Genomic DNA, 26766 nt, shown 5'->3' with positions numbered 1-26766 from the left:
CTCAGATCCAAAGTCGCCAGTACTCTCAGATCATCGAAACCTCGAAATCTAACGTGAGTATCCATGAAAGAAAAGCTATAAATGTACTAAAAAAAGAGGACTCGATTGTCATCTTACCCGCGGATAAGGGGAAGGCCACGGTTGTTTTGGATAAACAGGAATATAATGAGAAGGTAGACATCTTGTTAAGTGATAAGAAAACGACGAGGAATTATCGGCTGACCCCACGCAAAAGTACAAGAGGAAACTGGTGGCCATATTGACTAGATTGACGAATGAGGAGAAGATCAGTAAGGCAAAGTACAAACAGTTGTACCCGATCATGGAAAATGTCCCCAGACTCTATTGCACGCCAAAGATTCACAAACCTAACGCACCACTCAGACCTATTGTTGATTATACCTCTACCATAGGATATGAATCTTCTAGGTGGCTCGCTGACATCTTGGCCCCCATGGTAGGAAATTCTACTCACCATGTGTTAAACTCCAAGTCATTAGCTGAGGAGTTAGTGGAAGTTGTGATTGATGAAGGGGATATACTAAACTCCCACGATGTGGTTTCTTTGTTTACGTGCACGCCCATCAGTAAAGTTCTGGACATTGTGAAAGAAAGACTTCAAAAAGAGGGCTGGTTGAAAGAGTACAACAAATCCAACGGTTTCAATTTGTCAACAGAAGACGTTGTAGAATTATTAGATTTCATCTTATCCACCACCTACTTTACATTTCGGGGGAAGATTTACAGACAACTCTTTGGAGCGGCTATGGGTAGCCCTGTTTCACCGTTGGCGGCGAATATCTTCATGGAACACCTGGAAAATATTGCTATCGCTACTGCCCCTATGGAATGTAAACCTAAGTTATGGAAGAGATATGTGGATGATATCTTGGAAATTGTTTGTAAAGATGAAGTGAATAACCTCACTGACCACCTGAACCAAGCTGACGACACCGACTCTATCAAATTCACTTTTGAAAAGGAAGTGGATGGCAAGATCCCCTTTTTGGACACTTTGATTGTTCGGCGAGATGATGGATCGGTTAAGTTGTTGGTTTACCGTAAGGCTACTCATACTGACCAATATTTGAACTTTAGGTCACACCACCCTCTTCACCAGAAACTAGGCGTTGTTCGTACCCTTCTCGATAGAAAGAACAAAATTGTCACTGAAGAGCAAGACAAGTTAGAGGAGGAAACTCACATTAAGGGGGCTCTCCAAAAATGCGGATACCCAGATTGGACCATTGAAAAAGTGAAACACCAGATGGCTACGCCTAAGCCCAAGAAAGACAGATCTAAGAAAGACGATTCCGCTTAAATCGAAAGGTCTTGTTGTCATTCCCTATGTGGAGGGAGTCTCGGAGCGTGTCTCGAGAGTGTTCAACTCTTATAACATCTCCACCGCGATGAAGCCCCATTGTACGCTATGCAACCTCCTTGTCCACCCAAAGGACAAACGGGATCCCCATCATTCTACGGACGTCGTCTATTCAATACCATGTAAGAACTGTGATTTGGCATATATCGGGAGACAGGAAGGAAATTCGCAAACGTTTGGAGGAGCACAAAACTGAGGCTGAGAAAATTGGTGATAATATAAAACCAGAGCCACCAGAAAAGCATCCCAATCAGTTGTTCACAAATCGGCTATCACCGATCATGTAGTAGAAAACAATCATGTCATCGATTGGGAGGAGGCTAGGATCGTCGGCAAAGAGAGTAATAGATATAAGAGATGGATTAAGGAGGCGATCACCATCAGAAAGCGGGGCAATACCATGAACAGAGACGAGGGGCAATACAACTTGAGTCACGTCTTTGACGATCTGATAAGTGAAAAATCAACTGGCAACTCCGTTGCGAAGCAGCAGAAATCATCAGCTGTACACAGATCGTCATTGCAACAATAGCATCGATAAAGAAAACTGTCAGTTTTCGAAACGTCTGCAAGTAAGTGGAAATCTTTGGACTAGTTGTAAGAAATTACAAATACCAGTTTATCATGAACAGTCCTGATGAATATCTTCAATGAAGTTGTTATTTAGTTGGCAAAAAATAACCATATAACATTGACAACATGCACAGTATTCATCTTTTATTTCTGATCTTTTCTGGCTTAGCATATTCCTACTGTAAAGACCCAATAAGACTATAGTCAATATACCTCAACAATTCTCTACAAAATTCTTTGAACCATTTCCTGAGTTGGGATTCTTTTCCTCACACTATACAGGCAAACACAGGCAAAGTTGATGTAACTAAATTAACCGACTTCACTTCTCTTATACTAAAAAAACACGGGGGACTATTTTAATAACACCCCAGGCCCAAGTTAAAATTACAAACAAAGCCTTACAGGTAATCTTGCTCAGAAAAGTGTTAATATTAAACTTCCTTAGGTATCTCAGACGCCGAGTTATTAACACTACAACCAATCCTTTCGCCAATTTTGTTCAGCAGACCATCAAACTTGGAATCGGAATGAAACATTGTCATTGCACGTTTTGTACATTAAAAGATCAACTTCTTATGTATTACTTTATAACATCATATCAATTTGGACGCAAAACCTGATTTTGGCTGCCCCAATGTGTTGATGGCCACCCCAATATTTTCGACTTACAATATGGTCCTGGGCAGTATTGCTAAAAATTTCAGCCCACCGCTAAGGGTTTTAACCATTAGCGGTGGGCTGAAGAAAAGGTGCTAAAAATGTGTTAAACAGTGTGTTAAAAAGTGTTAAAAATCACAAATTTTTCTCTTCATCATGTTAGTTTCTCTATGCAAATTAAGCAACCAAAGGACATGGTATTATAAAGTGGAAAAGTCAGCCAATACTTCTCTGAACTACTGTTTTAAAAGTTAGTGCAAAACTTCAACAACAAAAAAACACCTAACCAATTGGTGGGTTTGTTAACCCTATAACCATGTGGCTAGCATTATAAGACTAGAGATATCCACCTCACCTGACTGACACTTTCACTCCACCTAAATATAACTACACATCCTGTTTACATGTCACACGTTGCTTGGGATGGACGCAAAAATAAATGGATGAATTGATGGCTGGATTTAGGGCATCACTGACACAAGATGGAAGAGGCAACAATGATATTCTCACTATACTTTTGCAATATTATGGAGCTTCTGATCCTCTGCATTGTTCTCAAATTTAGTTGGACTATAAAGAGAGAGATTCTATTTTTATTTTTAATCTTGCAATAAATAGTACTCTGTTCTTGTTTTTTCCCCGGAAACTCAACAAAGAAAGCAATGCATCGACCGTGTCTTGGGCTCGAGCCAAGTGAGCCCGGCAAGTGAGTTTACATGGTTGCTATGGGCATGGAATTTGACTTTTTTAGCATATCATATAGCTATTAATATTCCACTTGGAGTGCAGCATACTTGTGGCTTGGTATAGACCCTATCCATGTGTGTACACAAAAATGTTGATGCAATTGATTCAAGGCCTATTCAGCGATTTGCTCATTTGGAAAATCGTAAAAAATCAGTTTTTTTGCAACTTTGTTATTAGAATAGACATGCTAAAATAGCCTGCTATGCTGTGTATTAAAAACAAAATTGGACATTTTGAATAAAGAGAAATTGGCTCCATGTATTTGAATGAGATTTAACTTGAGACTGCACTCCCCCCCTGGTCACTATGCCACTGTGAAATGGAACTTAACGTTCCCAAAATATAATTTTTCAAGTTGATGGGATAAAAAACCTGAAAATAAATGATACTGAATACATCTTTTTACCATAATATCAAAATAAGTTTACTAAGGGATATGTAAAAAAATAGAAATTGGTTTTTCTTTTTATTTTCATGAGAGAACGATATTTTGAAAGGGTTCTACAAACATGTATTTCAAAGTTAAAAAAACATGCAATTTGAACTGTTCTTGCAAAAGAAATCTGCTTGCTTTTCTTACGTAAACTAGAAAACCCATTTTCCCCCTTTGATATTTTCACCTGGAATAAATCTCATTTGCTGTTGAAATATCAGGCTAAACATAACAATGATGTGAATCTTTTAAATCAGAATAAAAATGAACATAGAGTTACAAACAGTACAAAGCTTCTACCTTTTTCCAGGTTGTTAACTCGGAGACATTTTATTGATGAAAATAGTAAAAAATATATAACCCTGACACTAACTGGCGCAAAATCTATTTTTATAACTAAAGCGTATCTATATTGGTTTTTTCTCTAACCATCTTACATCAGTCTCTTATACTGAAACTCAATCCATGTAATTTAATAGCATAGGACACAGTGTGAGTGGGTGGGCAGAATGTTAAGTCTGTCAAAGAGTTCATTTAGTTTGTAAAATCCGCTTTCACTTGAATTGCGAGTATAGAAGAAGAAAACACACATAAAAACAAACAGTAAATCTTTGTTTTTTTACATTTCTGTGCTTTAATAATATTGAATTGAAAATGAAGTCAAATATGACTTGGTTTATTAAAGAAAGACACAAAGGAAGACTGAATAAACAGGTTAAGGCTTCTGGCTTATAATACAAGTCGTCCATTCCATATCTACTGAAAATTCAAGCTTATCCACACAACTTACTTAAGAACCCTCTTGCCCTAGATATAACTTGAGCATTGGGTCATGGCTTCACTTGCATACTTTTACCTATGTACAACTAACCCTAGCAACAAGTCGTTATCCAGAATTACAGCTAATTACAGTTAACCGGAAGTTGTTGTCTGTGTACAACTAACCACAGAATCAGCTAAACCAAGGAAGAACCTAATTTATGTGAACGTCACACGCTCAAGTTATTTCTGACGTGATGCACAGAGCTATCATCACAAGGTTTGTCAACTAATTATCATGCAACAACTACTATCAATAGATTTATTACCAGTATTAATACAACAACAACAACAAACATTGAATGAATGAATGAATGAATGGATTCATGAACGAACGAACGAATCAGGGATGAAAGTTCACTTTTGACAAAAAGCCTGAAAAACAGCGTGAACATGACTATAATGGCCTTAAAATGGGCAGAAAATAAAAGAAATTGCATTTAAATCTGGACTATAAAAGAGCAAAATTGAGGCGAAAGCCTAAAAACTTACATCCCTGATGAATGAATGAATGAACGAACCAAACAACAAACAAATGAACCAATGAAGGAATCACTAAAATATTACCAATCTAGCCATGTAAATGTAGTTCACATGCCACAGATAGCACACACCCACCCACCCATTCATCACACCATTGCCTAATTAAGCTAATTAAGCAATGAAATCTTATGGACAGTGTTAGTTAACCTGCAAATGACGTCAAACAGGAAACCTACATAGTTTGCTGCTCATACAAGTCGTGTTCTTACAGCCACATACATCTTAGGATTTCATTGACTCAGTGCACTGATCATCTGTCACACCCACATTTGCCAACACAACAGATCACACTAAGTTTATAAAGCCCCATTGCTGTATGATTTGGGGCAAATGGAAGAAAATTCATTCTGAACCCTAACTATAATGGTCCTTAGAAGGGCTACATTGTATAGAGTGGGACATTATCGTTTCATTGCTAATACAACCCATGGTCGCAACTTGTGTACACCGATTAGCTCATAGGTAAGACTATTAATTAATTGTCATGTGCCATACTCTTGAGGTGGTCAAAACTTCCATGGTGTCCAAAGTGATTAAAACCGGGGTTTAAACCGGTCAAAGCATGGTTTAAACTGGGCAAAACTAGTCAATACTATTTAGAGTATGATTAAACATGCATTTATTGGATAATAAACACTCAAGTTGTCTCAGATTGACAGGGGTAGCGTTAACCCCCGATCGGAGGTGAATGACCCCCTAAATTTAAGAAATATTAATTTTTCACCCTCCATATATTGGGAATGTGCCAGCTCGGGGGTGAACTCTGACCCTCTACTTTTGGACCTTACTCCTACCCCTGACTACACTGCAAAATATTTTTCACCCCGAGATTTAATTTTCACCCCATGTATTTGGATTTTCTGCAAGCTCGGGAGTGAAAAACACGGGAAAACAACCCCCGACTTTCGGGCCTTAATGCTACCCCTGCAGATTGATATTGCTTGTATGTGTATGGTAAATATACATGTAGAAATGAAAATGTGCAATCTTCAGGATTACAACAAATTTATTCACCACTAACTCCCTCTGAGTTGCCACCACAAAATAAAACAATATTTTATGCAATCTCAATAAATTGTAAAATTGTGGATGCAGTTATGGTTTCAGTAAAGGTTTCCAACTTTTTGACATTTAAGCTACAATATGAACATATGAATATATACATGTATGGTTTCAGTAAAATGTAAAGGTTTCCAACTTTTTGAGATTTATGCAACTATATGAACACGACTATTGTCTGTCAAGCCTTGATCAATTCCAAAAATAAAACTCAATTAAAATTCTCCTGTGGCTTTGCTGATGATGAGCATGTGGGACTATTATCCACAGTGAATCTGCCACAGATTTGACTCGTCCCAGCATGTATCCCACACCTGTACGTGAAACATAGCAAGTATGACTTCCCTTGGATTGAGTTTCACCCACCATGCGATTGCTTGCAACAAGTGAATATTTACTTCGCAACAGCTTGCAAGTTCAACAGGAGGAGTACTTGCGTTTTAGAATATTCTCTACATGGTTTTAACATTATATGACCACCAAAATAGACAGCCAAATATTTGATCATATGGTATAAACAGTTGTTTTTCCTATTTACTGTACAAAAGAATACTGACTCTAATTTTGGAAATTCCTAAAAAAGTTTTTTTTTTCTTTTCAAATTTTTGCATTCTGAAGATGGTAAAAAAAATGTATTTTAGAGTTTTTGTTCAACATTTTATTTGTTTTGTAATGTTAGTTGATTCATTTTGACACCAAAATTGTCTGATTTTTCATATTTTGAGCCTTAATTAATTACAAACAGTAGAGTTTGTTAGTAATTTTAAAAAAAGTCAACCAGAGTCAACCACCATTTGCCCGTGGGCCGGATCTGGCCCGCAGGCCTCCTATAGAACCCCTGTGTAAGAAGAATGAGGAAATATCTACAAGATTCAGTGACTAAGGAAAAGCAAACACAAAACATTTCTGATTTTATCTGTCTGTCTGTCTGTCTCATTACTCGACAGTTCTTCATTTCAAATTGGTTCAAGTCCAATAGTACACCTGTTTTCCCTAAATATTTATAATCTCTTCATCATTCAGTAAAAAACAAAAGAAACTCTGCCATTTGATATTCTCACAATTGCATATATCCTTCTTGAGTAGCTAATCTTCTCTGAACCTTTGCCAGAAAGCATGTGTTTGAAGATAGGTCCTTAAAGTCGTCTATTTTGGGAGGGAGACTTAGCATTGACCGGTTGTGGCTTGACTTCATAATGGTATTTGTCTCTTCACACGTACGCGGTGTACTCAAGTTATTTGGCAATATTGCAGGCTAAATTTGGACATGACTTATACAATTTATCTCTATCATTGTGTGGGCTGACTTGTAATGAAATGTTTTCAACATAAAAAAAATACCATCAGCCTAGGTCAGGCATGAGAATATAATTTATATTTGGAAACAAGAAACAATTTACAAATTCTGAAAAACATGAAGCATATAAAATCTGGCATATATGCTGTAAAAAAAGGCTAAAAGCCCAGGTTAGAAATAAATAAAAACACTTGGGCAACAAGAGAAACAGATAGTCCTGGTTAAGGGTAGACAAGGTATTGTTGGTCGAAGCAACCTAAAAATCAATTTTCATTATCTAGATCAATATATTATTGAAAAATAATACCTTGATGTTTTGCAAAAGTTCATTCTGCAAATCATATACTTTGCAAACTTGCTTAATTTATTGTTGTTAATGAGTTATGTATGTTTTACAAAAGTGTTGTTGTTTCAGCCCTCTTTACAACGTAACTCAAGAACGCAGCACCTATAAAAGTATATCTGTGATATTTTAATTCTTCTACACACTCGCTATGAATTGAGCAATACAGTTTTTGCCAAGGCTCACTACCATTCGTAAGATGCTGTGAACTACCAAATCACAACAGTTTAAAATAATTAATAACCTTAATTAGGAAAATTCTCATGCCTGCTAGTTTTGTGCCCCACTGCAAATCCATTTCTCCATCATTAATTCAAAGTGGTTCAGATATCATCCGTATTTAAAATTGCATTATTTAGACAGCAAGTTGGGTACTAAACAACCAACAGAACAATTTTAATCTTTACCCAGAGCAGCCAGCACACATAGACACTCTAACCAATTGAGCCATGGATGCACGCTCAAGAAGAGAGGAAGATTGAAAAATATAAATGTGAATTTTGTTCATTTTGAACAATTCCAACTAAAAATGAAAGTGTTTTTTTTTTACTCATGTTTTACCACTACACTAGTGGTTTCATCAGACTGGCAACTCATCACATCTGACTGCTTGCTTTTATAGGTAACAGGATACACCATAAAGGTGTGGTTAAGTGCGTAGCCCCCCACCCCGTCCTTTTCTCCAGGCCCCCGGGTAGGAGCGGCCTGGGTATGCCACTGGATATCATGTTTGTGCCAAAAATGAAGGTGTACAAATGGTAGTTTTTCAGGGCAAGAGGGGGACAAGGGACATAACAGTAGGCTTCTTTCGCACAATACGTTTTCATCTGGTTGATCTACTAAACATTAAATTTCGAAATTTCATCTTGCCATGTTTTACCAAGAATTGCCAGAAATGTGTCTGGAGATTGTTACAACATATGTATGGAAAATTATGCAATTAAATTGCAAATTTGTTGGATATACCAGTATTTTCGAATTATTTGCATGATTATCACAATCATGTCTGAGATCGTAAAAGAATATGTATGGTAATGCAATTAGATTGTAAATTTGTACCATTTAAAACTCCACACAAATGTGTCTGGAGATCATTAAAAAATATATATATATGGAAATGTAATTAAACTTGAACTTTGTATGAAATATTTGAACGTAATGAAGTACCAATGCAGCTGCAGGATTTGTATCTTTTCATCTATGAATGTTTAATTGATCTCTTTAATATACCACCACACCTGGTTATATTACTTAAAGCATGCTCAGATGGTCTTTGACCCTGTTCACATTAGAAAATTTCTTGCTTCCACAAAGATTAATATTGATCATGATACTAATTAAGCATGCATACACATTACGCTAACGAAGACATTGCACTGCTCACATTTCATGAAAAATAACGAAGATCAAACAGCAGGCCCTACAGCTTTATTTGAAGCTGCACCGTTGACCATTCATACAAGCTTAGATAGAGAGAACCAATCAGAGCAAGTGCTAGAAAAATCCAAGCCATACATTGATTGTGTATACCCTGTATATGCACGGGCGCAAACTCAGCAAACTACGCGCAGTGTTTTAGGACACGTTCATTTTTCTTGGGGGTTGATGCATTTATATATGCTTATATTTTCCAACACTTTTAGCTTGTGTCTAGCTAAAGCTGCCCTCGCTAAGTAAACCACGCAGACGACACGGGCACATTGTTGTTAAACGGTGATGAACAACGGTGAAACAGGATTGAATCCCTAAACCAAGGTTATGGGTTAAGCTTATTCGCAAGATGTACAAAGCACCCGGGACAAAGCATGGCTCTTTGTTCGGCACAGATGAACTGGTTTCATCAAGCTAATGTGTAAAACTGACCACCTATCATGACAGACCTACATGTAGGCCAAGGGGACAGAGACACCTGACAAATCCTGACTGACTAATATCATTGTGTGATTAGCACAGCTGACATTATCTGTTCTCTCCTGTTTCCTGTTGATCTAACATGTAAACACAGAATATGAAGCCATACAACTTGGTAAGGGCCCGGGGGCACTCAACACAAATGACCATACGGGTATGCTCCCCGGAAAGACCCCCTTTTGGGTTTCGCAGTCGAAAGACCCCTATATTTGACCAAAATAAAGCTCCGAAAAGACCCTTGATTTTGATAATTTCAGCTCTAAACGACCAAAAAATTGCTCATTCCTCATATTTCTTGTTTTTTTCAGGCGATTTTTTAACCAAAAAGCCAAGAAAGACCCTTATTTTGACTTTTTGCAGCTCCAAAAGACCCCATTTTACTTGTTCACAGCCCGGTTCGCAGCTCAAAGACCCCTTTACCGGCACGCCGTCAGCTCCCAAAGACCCACCACCTCAAAATTCGGGAGCATACCCACCAAAAATTTTGATGTGCCCTCCGGTAGGGGCAACCTCTGAATAGTTAGTCGTCTCAACAAACCCCAATCTTAACCCTAACCTTAATCTCTAAATCCAAACCGTAATTCTCACCCTATTCACTAAATCCTAACCCTAAAATCTAACCCAATATGCCAAATGGTCTAACTATAAGGCATCACAAGAATCCTGCAAGTTGAAATTTGGGTTTTATCATTAACACTTGTTTATTATGACTTCCTAACACTCCGCACCTGCTGTCTCTGATATCTGTCGCACACATAACACATAATCACGTTTTCTTGCTAGCCGTGAGCAATCTATTGTTTGGATCTAATTACATTAGATGAAAATAAACCAATTTTGTGACCACTGCACGGTATGGTGCAGTGCTGAATGTGTGAACAAATTAAGGCAGTGTGAGGTTGCAGGTTCAAATCCCATTGATCACCACTAACATGTTACAGTGCAATTCTCGCGATTCACAATACGATGCACCGCCAGCAGCTGCTCTGGTCAGTTCAATTTTTGTCCTGCCAGGATCGACATCACAGTGCTAACCACCACAGGATTTTCACATGTGTGATGATAATAATAATAATGTTGAAAACAGTTCCACAAAGGATTCTGTGAGATCAATTAGTGCGCAATCTGCGCATTCATGTGTATCATCATTATATCGACATTTACACACACAATGACACATGTTCCTGTGTTTTATTCATATTGCACGGGCTTTGGATGTCAACATTTTCCCATGATGCATTTCATATTTTCACCTCTCCCCAGCATAAATGTATTAATGATATTGCTCCGTCATATTTATCTGTACTCCTTTCACATTATGTTCCCACCCGTACACTTCAATCTGGAAACTTCTTCAAGAAAGAAAATCCAACCGCACATGGGGTGACAGATCATTTGCAATCGCAGCTCCACGTCTATGGCATGAACTGCCTATTTATATTAGAACTGCTAAAAATGTAACTGTGTTTAAAAAGTTGTTAAAAACTCATCTTATGTCAGAGACATTCTGTAATTCTTAAGTTATGTTTCTTAATTTAGTTCCAGTTTTCTTTGTCTTGTTAGTTTTTGTTTTTTGTTTTAGTGCCTTGAGCGCTCTTAATTGAGTGGATATGTGCCTTATTATTAATATTATTATTATTATTATTAAAAATCGACAGAATTGAGCAAATTATACTTTACCTTGCTTGAGACAGGTACTTCAAGGTTGTGGGTATCAATCCAGAGAACATGGATTAAGACACTTACGATACATTCAGCGTTCGATTTACTTTGTGCAGAAGAGCAAAATGACCCCCATTTTGGACAACCTACTACACAAATTGCAGCTTGTAGAGCAATTTTTTACAATGTAAACATATGCTAATATCAAAAGAACATCACCTAAATAATGTTTTCCCTAAAAATGGCTATGCACATTTTTCAAAGTAAATTGAACCCTGGATACATTGCATGAAAAGAGATAAAAATATGAATCAAATACTGGACTCACCAACGATTTTTTCAGTAACGTTGCGACCCGTTCACCGGGTCTTCATCAGACTTTGCAGAGACTTGACTGATGGTTTGGCAACGTGATGGTAATCGGCGAGGAAGTAGTTTCACGGTGGGGTCCCAGGCGTGTGATAGCAGGAAACGGAGGCCCCCCTTCTTGTTGAGTGCTGGCTGCTCAGCTCTTTCCCGGATGAATTCTTTCACCATCGATTACCATCACGTGACCAAACCATCAGTCAAGTCTCTGCGCAGTCTGATGAAGACCTGGTGAACGGGTCGCAACGTTACTGAAAAAATTGTTGGTGAGTCCAGTATTTGATTCATATTTTTATCTATTTTATACTACTGGATGACTCAAAACATTCATAATATTGCATGAAAAGCACTGCTTGACTATGAAACACTTACTTGGTTTATCTTTCTTGGCCAGCAACTGCTGTAGCTGCTGTTTTTGTTGCTGCTGTTGCTGTAGTTGCTGTACTTGTTTCTGTTGTTCTATTTGCTGTTGCTGCTGCTCCTGGCGCTGTTGTTCCAGTACTTTCTCCCGGTGCAGTTGCTGTGACTATGAGGGAAAAGCACATAACACAATAGCAGAAACAGTAACCATCAAGTATTCGGGGGGAGGGGTCATTTTTTTTAACTATCATTGGCATTAGAACTAAATGAAATTTGATGCTAGCTTACTTGGCCAGAACAGTCAACAATAAGCTATTCTGCTATTAGCATTATTATTATACACACGTCAGATTTGGCCAAAGCTATTAATGCTAAACGCTGTCGAGTGATTTTTTTTATATGCTTTATTCTGCAACATAAATTGGCCAATTTTTAGTTGTATTATAACTGCAAACCAGATTTGGTGAAGCATATTTGGACATATCTATGCAAGTCAAAATCATGGTTGTACATGCTGAATAGGTTTTAGATGTTAGCATTTTCACATTTTCACAAGGTTGCTAAATATCTGAAATAACTTGCAGATAATAAGACAAGTATTAAACATAGGAACGAAAATATCCACATCTTCAGCAATTCTGCCTTTATTCAACCTAAATAAAAAGTTTGTGTGTGTGCCTAAACATAAATGCCCATGCATATTTACATCGTTTGTGAGTTTGCATGAACATTCATCCATACATTGGCCTACTTGATCCTCTGTCTAACTCAGATGCGACACAATCAGCCAAACAGTGGTTTGTCAAACAAATAAATTCTTACGAGCTTTACATTTGAACATTTTAGTTCTATTGATAACCTACAAAATCCCATCAAATTTGGACTAAAAGTTTCAAAAGATGATATCAAGTCAATAAAACAAATAAAAAATGCACATATTTCAATCAATTCTACAGAGAAATAAGCCATTCTACTTATGTGCAAGGCCATGGAATAACTCTAGCAGTAGAGTAAATTCATAACCTCATTAATATACGCGATACATGCGATCCAATCATTTTTATTCATTTGCCAAAACGCAAACGCTGAACACGGTCACTAATATTCAACAGTCAGCGTAAATATTAGTAACCTAATCGGTAATATGTCGGGCATTGTGAGAAATCTAAACATTTTGCTTTGGACCTCGGAATATCCCTCGGTTGCAAAGGTAAAATGTTTAGATTATTCACAATGCCCTCCAAATAACCAAATAACCTCTAACCAGTGTCTGGTATGGAATTAAGCACAATAATGATTTTCACGCAAATGTATCCTATGCAGAAAAATAATTTACACACACTCAACCACCGTATTTAAAAATCATATGATTAAGTGCTTTGCAATTGGTTCATGGGGATCTAAGGGGACCCTTAAAATGTACAATTTTAACAGTAACATTAAAAATCAAGATTCTTTTTGTGTACATTTGTTAATTGTTTTTTTTTTTTTAATTTTAAGGCTGAAAAGTGGTTCCGATATGTATGCAAACCTGTGAGGGGGGACAAGCGTATCCTACAGCAACTTACCAGTAAGAACTCCTGCTGCTGTCTCTGATGCTGTTTCAACATCTGATCTTGGCTTCGCTTGAACTGAGCCATAAGAATCTGTTGCTGCCATTGTTGCTGTTGCTGTAACTCCAGCCACTCATGCTGTAGATGCCTGGTATCCATAGGACCTACTGAATGCCTGTTGACGCCTCGAGCCTCTCCTGTTGGCAGCTGCCCACTGGCAACGTCCTCTGTAAATAACAACATAAACAACAACAAAATGTTATCAAAGCCTGACTTATAACAAGCAATGCAACCTTTTAAAACATTACATGCATGCATGCATGTTGCAACCTATCATGCAATTAACAACAATAATAACAATCAGCAACGACGCAACAAGAAGTTAGTTACCCTGTCTGTAACAGGACCCGACTCGAATCCCATTCATATTATATTCCAATCATATAACTGTCGCTACACCTAATCAATCCGCCTGGCTATCCTGCTAGTTCCGTCCCAATCACTAAGCTGAACTATTATGCATAGGCAGCCTCGTAACACACCAGGCTTCACAAGGCGTGCAAGTCAAGCTATGTAATTACTACATAGATAGCCAGCCAGCCAGCCAATACTAGCACAAATCAACATCTGATAGCAGCTGTCTAAACTCAAGCCAGCATTCGAGAACAATTTTCACCCGGACGTAATTTGTATCTTTCCAGGGATTTTCACTTTTCAAACTGACATGAGACCTCTCTATGCAACCAACAAGCTGTTGAAACCAACAAGTATATGAAGTGAAGGGAATATCTTGAAGAACAAATTATATTTCTTATAAACATTGTTAAATGAGCAGGAAAACCATTATTAAACATGCAGGAAAAACATTAATCTAACATTTAATTACTGCTCATATTTTCAACTATCTAAGGAAATGGGTCACTGATACTGCAGTTTATAAATAGAATGTCATTTAAAAATGACTTAAAATATGTTTACAAGGGAGGATGGTGGCCTAACGGTTAGGGCATCCAACTCATGATTGCAAGGTTATGGGTTCAACTCACATCAGGTCCAACATGTTGTATCCTTGGGGAAGACATTTTATTTCGCTTGCTCCACCCCACCCTGGTGTATAATGGAGAGCCGTTAGTGGTATTACCTATGCCGTTGTCGTTGACAACATGGTTTGATTATACCCTAGTGGTAGCCGAATTCATGTAAACCGCTTTGATATTTTCCTGCAAATGTTCTATCATTTTAAGTCAATAATAATTTTATAATTCTAAATCTTGCAAGAGAATAGTATTAATCTTTCTTGTTGAGTTAAAATTCATACCCACATATCAACTGGTTTGGGCTTTACTTCACTTTGCTCTGTTCCTCAGATTGTGACGCCTTCAAGTTGTGGACAGTATGGGGCATGTAGACGAGTAAGGCTCTCTTGTAGGATACATTAGCCAGTGTGACTTTTAATGAACATCATATCACTGTTTTTGAAGTCATTAGCCCCAACAGATAAAACTGACATGCCAATCATTTATTGATTTTCATTGAAATATACTGTAATCTAATTTTGATCAAACAAATATTAAAAAACTTTTATCAAAATTTGTTTGCGTGTTTTTTTAATAAAATGCTCAACTATTTAATCTACTAAATTAATATATTGCCTGGAATGTAATAAGTATAATCTTGTAATACGTTCCAGATGCAAGTTATCTTTTATTTTAGAAAATTAATTTAGAGGGAAAAAGAAACGTAATTAAACATGCAGCTGCATATAACTAGAAAGCGGTATAAAAGTAGCTATATATTACCTGGCAGTGGTATGGGTGGTGGGGAATTAGTACAAATATGGACATAGGTAGGGAAATGGTATAATAAAAACTATAAACTTGGCAATAAATTTAGAAATCAATCTTCACTGGGTTTCTTATTTGGTGAGGCAAAACCTAGCTTATCAAAATTCTTCATGCTAAGCAGATACCAAGATACTTGGCTCACAAATTGTGTTCAACAATACGTACAAAATGTGCACATGCAAGAAAATATCCTAGTGTGACTCTCCCCTCCTTCATAATTCCTTCATTAATTTAAGGTGGTATTGGAGGCATTATAAAAGTGCTCTAAACATGTTTTAAACAGATTAATTGAGTAGAGCAAAGCACACCTATCAATATGCCTTTTGTATGAAGCAGAACGGACATACGGTTTTTCAAATATATCAATTTATATTTTCTTTATATCTTATTGTTTTTATCAATAATCAATATAGTTAATGAGCTAAAATGACTGGAGAAGCTCATTAACATATAATTTTTGCCAATATTTTGCTAAAAATCCATGCATAAATGTTCAGGGTACTTTTATTTTGCATACTTTTGCCCTGAAACTTGGTCAAAGTGTTCCCAATGTGTTCTAATGTATTATATAATGAAGCCGCCCCCTAATTTGCATATTTGCATAATTAATTAGCATTTATGCAAATTAGCTCATTAATTATGCAAATATGCAAATTAGAGGGCGGCTTCACTATATAATACATTAGAACATATTAGAAACACTTTGACCAAGTTTCAGGGCAAAAGTATGCAAAATAAAAGTACCATTAACATTTATGCATTAATTTTTAGAAAAATATTGGCAAAAATTACATATTAATGAGCCTTTGCAGTCCTTTTAGCTCATTAACTATATTGATTATTGACAAAAACAATAGGATACAAAGAACATATAAATTGATGTATTATGGAAACCGTATGTCCGTCAATGAAAAGGCATATTGATCAGTGTACTTTACCCTACTCAATTAATCTTTTTAAAACATGCTCAAAGCATTTCCTAATTTCTAGAAAATGCATCCAATACCACCTTAAACATCACATCTAAAAATACACACAATTTATCATAAACTAATATCAGGATTAAATTATTCAAGATGTAAGGGTCTTTATAACCTCAAGATGGCCATGGTAGTGATTTCAGAATCAAATATTTCATGTCTAGATGGTATTGGTATAAATCATACATGTATGTGATCATAGACACCTTTTTCTTCTCTCTATGATGTGATCAACTAAAGGGCACCATTATGTACCTTATTTATACTTCCTCTAGGGACAAGTTAAGTGCTGTTTAAGAGTTGTTTTTCAAACTATTTTCCAGTCAGCAGCAACAATAATTAAAAAAAGGTCCTCTTTTTCTTTTTATATCACATTCTCACCCGCCAAAAATACATTTTTGTTAGCGTAAACAACATGAACAAGGGGGGAACGCACTGGGCACAATGTGTAATATGGATGACATGTATGACGTCACATGTCAGTACCACCCTTTCAGCCCTATAGCAATATCAAGTGTACATGCCAGTCCCACGCGTCTTCTTCAAGGTCATAACAAGGAAAGACGTCACTTAAGAAATGATGTCACAAGAGTTATAGCTACTTAGTATAATGTCAACAGGGTATATGACTGCTGGGGGAAGAGAGAATAGAACAGGGAGGGCAAGGGAGATCAAGTAAGTCAGGCAGCGAATGAGCAAGGAGTGTGCTGCAGGGGATTTGAACATCATTATAAACAGTACAATCATGCCAAGCGATTGGCAGTCAGGTATGCATGTGTGGCAGGCTGGTATGTTGTGAAGCCATTTGAATACCAACTTGGTGGTTGGGACCATGATGTCTGATAGGATACTCTACTATATTACAATGTAGCAACAATTGAAGTATAGGATTCAAAAACAATATTCTTCCTCCCCCTACTGTCTACAAACAAACAAACACAAGAACGGGAAAGACAGAAAACAAGAAATGCCAAAGAAAAAGAACCCAAGGAAATCTTTGGCACACTTTTTTTAAATCAAATCAGATCAAATCTTATTATATATATGCACAAGATCTAAAAAGGCAAGTTTGAATGAGGAATTCTCAAAAAGATTAGAGCACACACTCCTCTTAGCTATAGGTCCACGATAGTCAGAAAGGTCATTAGTTCAAAACCTAATAAAAGTTGATATAAATCTTAGTTCTTACCCTAACCCAAAACTCCACCCTAAACCTATAACCTATTCGAACCCTAAACATAATGCTAATAACCTGTACTCTAATCTTAACTCCTAGCCTAACCCTAAAGTCCGGTTCTTACTCCACGTCGCAGCGCGATGCAATGCTGCGATGCTATAAAAACTGAAATCTGAGCCAGGTTTTTACGAGCTCGGCGGTAAAAATTCTCATCGCGCGGTGGAAATTTCGGTCCGCGATGGAGTTGGATGTACATTTTAATTTCATCGCGCGATGCTGCGAGGTTTTAAAAGCATCACAGCATCGCATCGCGCTGCCATGTGGAATAAGAATCAGACTTAATGCTAACTCTTACCCTAACTTTAACTCTTAAATCTTAACCTAAAATGCCCTAAACCCTAGCTTTAACCATTTCGGATTCATGACCCTTCAGGCAAATTGGAAATTTTTATAAATAAGTTCAAAAACTTAGCTCACACTAAGGCCTTTAAGACCTTTTAGTAGGGAGGGTCAGTCAGGCATTTTTGTTTAATTGCTTTTAAATGACTCTAAAAATCACCAAAATCTGGAAATAAATTAACATATAATTTTTGCATTTTTTCCATGTTTTGCATACATTTTTTTCTTCAGTGAAAATAAATCTACATTTTACCCAAAACAGCTGATTTTACATGCATACAACAATTTCCATTAAATTTTGGCCAAAACACAGCTGAATTTACATACATAGAGCAATTTTTTTATATCTCAAAACCGGAAAATCTGGGTTGGTCAGGCCGGTTGAACAGGTTTTTTTCCCCTTTTTTGTTGCCTAATGTTTATAAAGCAAGTAAATGATATCAATATATGCCCATTCAGGAACTTGTGGGTTACATTTCTAGAATGCATTTTTTAATATGTCTATACTTACTGAAAAGGAAGGAATTCATACTATGTTCAGGTAACGCCTCAAATGTGGAAAAGAATAGATGACCACATCCTCATCCTGGATGTCACATGACATCCAATGTCAAACAAAATTACTCTCATTTCCAATAACAAGTTTATTAACATCCATTTAGGTATCATATAGATCAAAATTTAACCTCAGGTTGTGGGAATGTGGGGGTATGAGTTTTTGTACCCAATACACTCAAAGGTCATCTATATATGTATTCACATATTGAGGTTAAAGAACTGTGACCTGGTAGATGAGCATGTTTGAGAGCCGTATGTTTGTCATGTAAGTTTCACTACCTAAGGCCCTTCACAATTAATTCTTAGTTTCCTGTTTCAAGTTTGAAAATAAAGGACGAGGCGACTTTTAATTATTAATTATTAATTATCTATTACTTTCTTTATTTTGAAAATATGGTCGTGACTATTATCAACAGTCCATTTGGTCATTTTGACTAAGACTACGGATTTAATTATTTTACCTTTATAATTGATTTTTTACATTAACATTAGTAGGGGACCCTACAATGTTCTTGTTTTATATTCATAATCAAAGTTGAGATGATCAAAACAGATATTAGCAAATAAAAGTAATTAAAAAGTCAATTAAAAGATGAAAATACCTAAATAAAAATAAAATAATTAAATATTTTTCCATTCTTGATTTTGGACGCGCGAGGGAAACAGGAAACTAAGGATCAATTGTAATTGGCCTAAAAGGAGGGGCAGCTTTTTATTCTAAGCAATATCTGATATAAAGGCCTATATGTGGGATTCATTAACATTAAATGTCCATTTGCAATTGCCCTGAATATTTGGCCTTATGATATACGTGAGATTTGGTGCAAACGGATATCATTTCAGACAGAGGGGAAACATCCAAAGTTTTGTGACCACACCTAGCAACTACATGTACATTTACCAATCACCGGTTTCACCAACTTCATCACAACTTGCAAACTCTTTGAACATTAGAAAGCAATTTTTTCTGCTGGAATATGCTGAGATTTAAGATGTTCATCATCATTTTCAATGTATCAAATCAAATCTTAAGACTTGTTTTCTTTTGTTGAAATCAAGTTTTATTCCGTATCTTCATTCTAATGCCAGAAAATGTTTGACAATCTGAATATATGGTGTAACCTGGTGTTAGGAAGGCAATTTATCCCCACCCCATCCCTCAAAACTATGTTCCAAATCTTTGCCCAGTTGTAGGTTTCATTATCATTGAGGTATAGGACTTTTTATTTTTTCGGAGAAGAGCAGGTAGGGCAACTACTTGATTATATTTCTACATGTTCATACTACATACTCTGAAAATTTTAGAAAATTCATGACGAGTCCGCTTTTTTTTTAAAATCACATTTTGGTCCTAAAATGGGGGTTATAGCGCCCTCGACGGGCACTCTCTCCATAGGGCTACATGTAAAGACCAGTTATAGACAAATGGCCCTAAAATAAAATGGACTCGTTCATTTTTCCTGAAATTTTGCATATGATGTAGATTTAACATCAGGAATGTAATGCAAGTGGTGTCGTTGCTGCTCTTCTAAATTCATTTATAAAATGTCCGCCCCAGACCAAGGTGGACTAACAGCAGGTCTGCAAAGAAAGTAATGACTTGAAAATTGTCCTTCTGTAGCAACCCTTAACAGGCAAATTCTAAAATCCGCTTCCCATTTCCCATCAAAACACCCCTGTGCAATGAGAAAAACTGATAGTAAAAGAAATTTACATCTGTCTCCGATGAAACTATAGACAATAAATCTACCCATCTGAATAAGCCCGAAGGGGAAACTTCAGAAGTCCCCTTCCCTTGAAAAAAAACACTAGCCATTCACACATGACTAACTGACCGATATCTCTCCCTCTCTCTATATTTACACTCAACTTCTACAAGATATTGCTACTAACACCTTGGCCATACTCCAATTTGCACTTAAGATTTTCTTGTTTTCCCCGCCACTACAACCACTCCATATATGTACATTAACGTCAGCAAGGCTTTTCTTGATTTCCTATTTTGGCAGTCCTGAGTATACCTTTTATAACCTTCCCAACGGCTACATTATGGGGATAGAGAGTCAAAGTTGGAAATCCGTTAGACTTTGCCCGAGACATGTTCATCCTATTTACAGTAAACGAAAGTGCATTTACCAATGTTTATATGCAAACTTAAAACAATCCATAACGGATAACTAAAACGAACAATCCAGAAAATCTATTCAAATAAGCGGTGCGGTATCTATACTTAGTAAGTGCAGCGGATGCGTTACTTATACAGCGCCAAGTATTTTGTGCAGTGTCTTTGCATCACAACAAGGCCCGTAACACAAGACTATTTATTATATATAGAATTGGCTGAATCATGGTGGCTGGAGGAAGCTAGCTTGTGATACAAAAATAGCTTTTCGTTCAATGAAGTAGAGGATGTCCTTTCCGCAAGTTGTTGTTGTTTATAGACAACAACTTGTTTGTTTGGAATGACAAGATATTACGTGCATTTTGAAACATCAAAACTTATGGTGCAATTTGCATCCATTTCAGCATCAGGAAAGGATTTCTGATGTAGAATATAGGGCCTACAAGTTTAGAACTTGGAACAGGTCAATTTGAACTTGCAGATCAATTCTGTGAGGAAAGCAAAAACAGCTTTAGTCAGGGACTGCTTTGAGGAGAGCAAGAGCAAAATAATGCTCTCTGCTGCTTTCCTTAAATCTGATATAGGAGAGTGACTTTTAGCTCTCCTTAGTTAACATTCTCTCCTTACATTCTATTGTAAATGCTCTAAACAGCTCTCCTTGAAGACTCCAGAAGAGCTATTTAATGCTCTCTGCAAATTCCAAAAGACAGTCCCTGCTTTTACTTTTGAATCTACAGTTTGCTTGAATATAACCAATTAATTGGTAAAAGCAAAAATCCTTAAAAAATTGTTGGAAGTTTTGATTCTCATGTTTTGTATATCTAATATCCCCAGATCATGTCAAAAGAACAGGATGGATATTGCCAAAAAAGAGGAAAATAAAATAAGACCGGTAGCTTTGCTGTTGTAAATGATGGAGCTTCCATGCTAACCAAACCAAACCCAAAGGCTGGTTTTGTCTGTGCAACAAAAATTATAATCAATTGCTAGAATTGCATGCAAATAGGGAGTGCACATTGAAAATGGAATAGCCCTCTACCTTTCAGATGCATACTGTTGAAGTGTTTTTCAATGTTGACAGTATCTCCCCTACTCCCTCCCACAGCAGTCTCTGTGGACATGAAAAATGGAACACAAAAGCAAAGTCAGCACAATGGGTCAACAATGGGGACTAGTAGTGCACTGTCTTTTAAGGGTTTATAGTACATCTGTATTAAGGGTTACTGTCACAGAAAAAAATCACAGACAAGATTGCCAAACACGCAATATGGTAGCACAATTGGGCAACAAAACTACATCATTTTTAGAGAATAACAATGTAGGCCTCTACTGTACATCATATGGTTTAAACGGTAACAACCTCAGGAGGAGTTTCCATCATCCAAGTAGCTGGGATTGCCAAATTTGCTATATGGTAGCACATTTGAGTGACAACATTATAACATTTTGTTGAGACTGTTACAATTGTTTTAAATAAGTTTTTTTAATCCAAACGGCTACATTTCAGCACATCATATCAAAGCTCCCATTGGATGCCCCATTCCTTTTTTAAAGGAATTTTTATTAAGGAGAGCTAGAGTGGAAAATTCTCTCCCTCTCTCTTTGTACGCTATCTTTGTCAAAAGATCATTACAGGTCCCCATTATTCTAAATGAATCAAGGAAAACCTTCTTCACCTAAAATTAAAAAGAGAAGATAAAGATAGTGTCTGATGGGAGAGCATGGCCATTCATTCTCCTCTTGACCTTACAAGTTACAGCCTTTACTGCTATTATTCTGGCCTTCAAAATCTAATGTCATCAGAGAACCCACTTGCACAGATTTCTCAGACAGCTTGGTTCTCAAGTGATTTTGGTTTTCAAAGGCATTAATAGTAACTAGGCGACCCGATGAATTGGGTCCCCAAAAAAGGATCTCTTCTAGGACTAGGACTAGCAGAGCTATCTTGAACTTGGAAATAATGCGAAAAAAGAAACAGATTATGGTCAGTTATGAGTTTGAAAAACAATATGAAATTAGTATTTAGTAAAGTTAGTACAAGTAGAATGCGTTTTCATATTACTTCAACTGGGCTTCATTTTATACTGTTATCAATGTTAATTATGTTGTTAAACCAATTCTGAAGTCAATGCCAGTTAATATTCTTCATGCTTCAATTAAACAGCATTTGTATAATGTCCAAATAACATTCTGTTCAAACTTGAAACTGTGCAAGTTGTTATTTTACAAAGCAAAGTAAGTTACCTTTTACAGAATCTTTTATATGAGTACCAATGTATGAACTAAATTGTGTGAAGGAAGGTACTTCACCTTGGACTTGCTTGTAACAAATTACCCAATTAACCTTTACAGGGACAAGACAACAGTTCAGCAACCCCAAAAAAAAAAAAGTCAACACTATTTTTAGCGCTTGTGCAAACACATGTTTTGCTCTGCCTCTTTCGCTCTATCCCTCTTAACGATGAGACAGCTCAAATGTATTTATGTATGCATGGCAATATGGAACAAGTAGGTGTTGCTGTCATCACTCTGAATCTATGATCATATGTTCATATTCAGCAAATAACAATTGAAAATTTAATTTTTGTCTTGCTTATGTGTAGGTTGGTCTCAAAATCTGTACTTCTTGTCAAAAAAAATCCCCTCGCCCTCCTCCCATCCTTACTCTGTAGACGACAAATATGATCAATCTGAAGAAAGAAACCATACAACAAAGCTAGTAATGGTAACTGGATATATGGCTGTATACATTTTGACGTCATTATGACATGTCGGACACTTTGTTTACTTGTACCGAGTTTACTATTGCTGTATTTATAGTCATGCTCATTGATAATCATTTTACAGATAGTGGGATCAATGTCCTTGAATAAATGTTCCTGTTCTTGTACGTGGCAGTAATTAAAATCAACATTTCGTCAGTAACAAAGTACAAGGACATGTATGGTCAACACTTCATGTTCACTACTTCACGTGCAACTCATAAACATGTTGCAGGCTAAAGGGCGTATCATTCTAGGTCATCACACGGAACGTAGCTGGGTTTTTTGTGACGTAAATTTCATCGCTATTAGAAAACAATTGATAATATCTGATCAATAAGTCGCTAGTATGCGTCAAATCGCAAATAGTCGATACGAAGGCAACTTTGTCGCTATGTCGCTAGCGACAACTGGATGCTGATCCCAAATGCTACCAGCATTAGCACCTTCTAGCAACTGCTATAGAAAAATTATTTAATTTGTGTACATCGTTGAACATTCAACTACGCTTGTTACTCCGCGACTAATCATGCTAATACACTAGCGTACAACGCTATTTCTACGCGTCCATATTAGCCAAGTTATCTGCGTAAAACAACTTACTACGCACAGGGACGCAAAGAGTATATTCCACGATGTACACGAGTTAAATACTTTTTCTATAGTATGCCATTTAAAAATCCATAGAACCAAACAATATTGTAGGCCTATTCTTTATTATAATTTTGTTCATCATTTTTAAAACTCATGCAGAGAAACGTGAATAGTATTCATATCATTCATAGGTTCCTGATAATCATTTCATTTCCTATCAGATTTCTGTGTCATAATAGCATCAAAGCCTACAATGCAATTCCTTCCATAGTTTGAGATACCAATATACAGGCATGATAATACATTTCAAAGAGAAAATAGGAAAATCCTGAAAAATCTGTTTAAAATGCTCAAAAATGGGCTAAAAATAAATAAAACACAGAAATTCGGGTAACAAAAAACATGAAACCCTGTTTTAACAGGAAAATTCTCATGTATCATGATTCCATCCAACCAGGACACCATTTCCATAATTATTTAACAATAACAAGCTCTCTATCAACTTAAACAATGCCACAGAATTGCACCGACAATCAGTACATTCATAAAACAACAAATGATCAAAATTCTCCAATGATATTATCTGGTAACAAAAAAAACAACCTATATAAACAGAACATACAAGACTTTAAATTTCGTCACTCAGTGCAAGAATCCGTCTTAATAAGAATCTGTCTTGATTCTTGAAAAGGATTTCTGTGATCATTTGATTCTTGCAAAATATCTGAGCTAGACTTTTAATAAAATGTACAAAATGAACTTGTAATTCATCCAATTATTCATACAAGATATCAATTTCTGATTCTAGTCCACAATTCTAACCCTGAGCACCTGTTGTATTCATTCATGTTCTACCCCTGGTTTATTACCAACCTTTCATAATCCCGAATGGGCCAACACGGTTCCACTCTCCTACCAACATCAATTCTGCTGGATGGACCTCAGATAAAGTTGTACACTAAATGGTAATAGTCTGTTGATCAACACGCAAACACCCAAGTCTGGTATAATAGTGTCAAGAAGTTTCTAGACCAGACTGCAAGATTGTATGACTACCCAACATGACTGCTAAAACTAGTTCTGATGCTCTACTGGCTTCCTTTAACTCACTCTTATCCAATCTAATCAAAGTTCACGGCCATCCGCATGACCACAGTGTTCCTACTCCCTAGTCATGGAGATTGTGTTTACATAATTGGCATCGTAACCATGGTTACTACCTCAAGAGAAGTTTCAAGTAACACAGAATACTTTCTCTTCAGAGACAATGTTTGTTTTTCACCACATTTAGGTGTTGTTTTTTAACAATGAACAATTTTTAACATGTTTGTACATAAATATCCATTTGATTTTATAATTAATTTTATTTGCAACTGCTGGCTTGCATCCAATACATGCATGATAACGAACATGTTTGATCAACAAAATATAGATATATTATCTTTATGATATACAAAGAAAATGATTTTAGACTTATCAAAGTAATTAACATTAAACTGGTCAATGACGTCATACTGATTACATATGTAAGAGTTCCGCAATAAACAAGTGAATAATTTCACACATAGGTCTAGGCCTAATTACTTGCAAATGAAGACAAGTTATAAAAAGCTCCATACTGCCAATAACATTTTCATCTATAGGCCTATATTATAGAAGCACCTTCATCATTGTCTAACAATTAGGGGCCTACAAAACTTCAACAATCACAATATTGTAATGCAAAAAGATGAAAAAAGATTTGCAACATTAAAGGGCTAAAACAAGTTTATCTCCATTCGAAGAGAATAATTATTGCATTACAAGTTGACACTCGTTGCAATTTATTTATGCGTATTTCTCCTTAAAAAAGATAAATTGTGTGGGTAAAGTTCGGGCTCGTATGTGTTCTTCCCAAGATTGTTATACCACTGGAAACCTCTGGCTAAATGTACACAAAATTTCGTCAAATTTGAATTACGTTCTGGTACACCAGAATGAAAATTGAAATTACAACACAGTGGCCTATGGAGCAGTGTAATACACATGATCATGCATAACTCGCAAACGCAAAATCAGAATCAACTGAAATTTTGGGAATAAGCAGTTCTCGTGGATATCTACTGAAAAATGTCACAAAAAGAGGAAGCTAGGATCAAGAAATGCTCCTTTAATTGGCAATATCACAGGTATGACGTTGTGGTTTTTAAAAAAAGTTGATAATTTTTAACAACAAAATGAGGTAATTCAGAGAGAATGTGCCTCCCTGCCTTGCAGTGGTTGCTAATAACAATAATAGGGATGCTGTTTGGCAACAATGATGCTTTGTTCAACCATTGGTACTGTGACACATATTACGTTAAATCACTGGCTACTCACTCAAACATGATGGTAAAATGGTTGTGTTCAGTGGCAGCTACAGAAAAAAATTTAGGGTTGGGGTGACGAAGACTAATTTTGTGCAAAATAGCAGCAAACAGTGGAAATTTTGGGTTTTTACTGGGGGCATCGAGGTGGTGCTACCACTGATTGTGTAGTGTGTTGCATAAGAATCACACAATACCCAGTGGTGGTACTATAGAACAAGGTTTTTGTATTTGTTGCCTCAGAGAGACACCAACAGAATTGCATTAAATGAACAAGC

At 36.5% G+C, this 26766-nt stretch overlaps 1 protein-coding gene across 8 annotated transcripts in view; it reads right to left on the bottom strand.

Moving 5' to 3' along the window:
* LOC140150809 (histone deacetylase 4-like) overlaps positions 1-26766 on the bottom strand; it is a 119706-nt gene that overhangs the window by 45683 nt on the left and 47257 nt on the right. For 2 of the 8 annotated variants that reach the window (XM_072172938.1, XM_072172939.1), the window contains exons 1-4: positions 25017-25194; positions 21827-21898; positions 13723-13934; positions 12167-12320 (exon numbers count right to left, since the gene is read on the bottom strand). In XM_072172938.1, coding sequence (XP_072029039.1) covers positions 12167-12320; positions 13723-13934; positions 21827-21898; positions 25017-25065 — 487 coding nt within the window. In that variant the 5' untranslated portion in view covers positions 25066-25194. Of the gene's footprint in view, positions 1-12166; positions 12321-13722; positions 13935-14097; positions 14332-21826; positions 21899-25016; positions 25195-26766 lie in introns of those variants that run through there. The other 6 variants (XM_072172943.1, XM_072172941.1, XM_072172946.1 and 3 more) reach the window with 4 other exon arrangements.

The sequence above is a fragment of the Amphiura filiformis genome, chromosome 4, assembly GCF_039555335.1.
Source record: "Amphiura filiformis chromosome 4, Afil_fr2py, whole genome shotgun sequence".
Classification (NCBI taxonomy): Eukaryota; Metazoa; Echinodermata; class Ophiuroidea; order Amphilepidida; family Amphiuridae; genus Amphiura; species Amphiura filiformis.
Note: the sequence above shows the minus strand (reverse complement) of the source record. Positions and strands in the feature narration are given on the sequence as shown.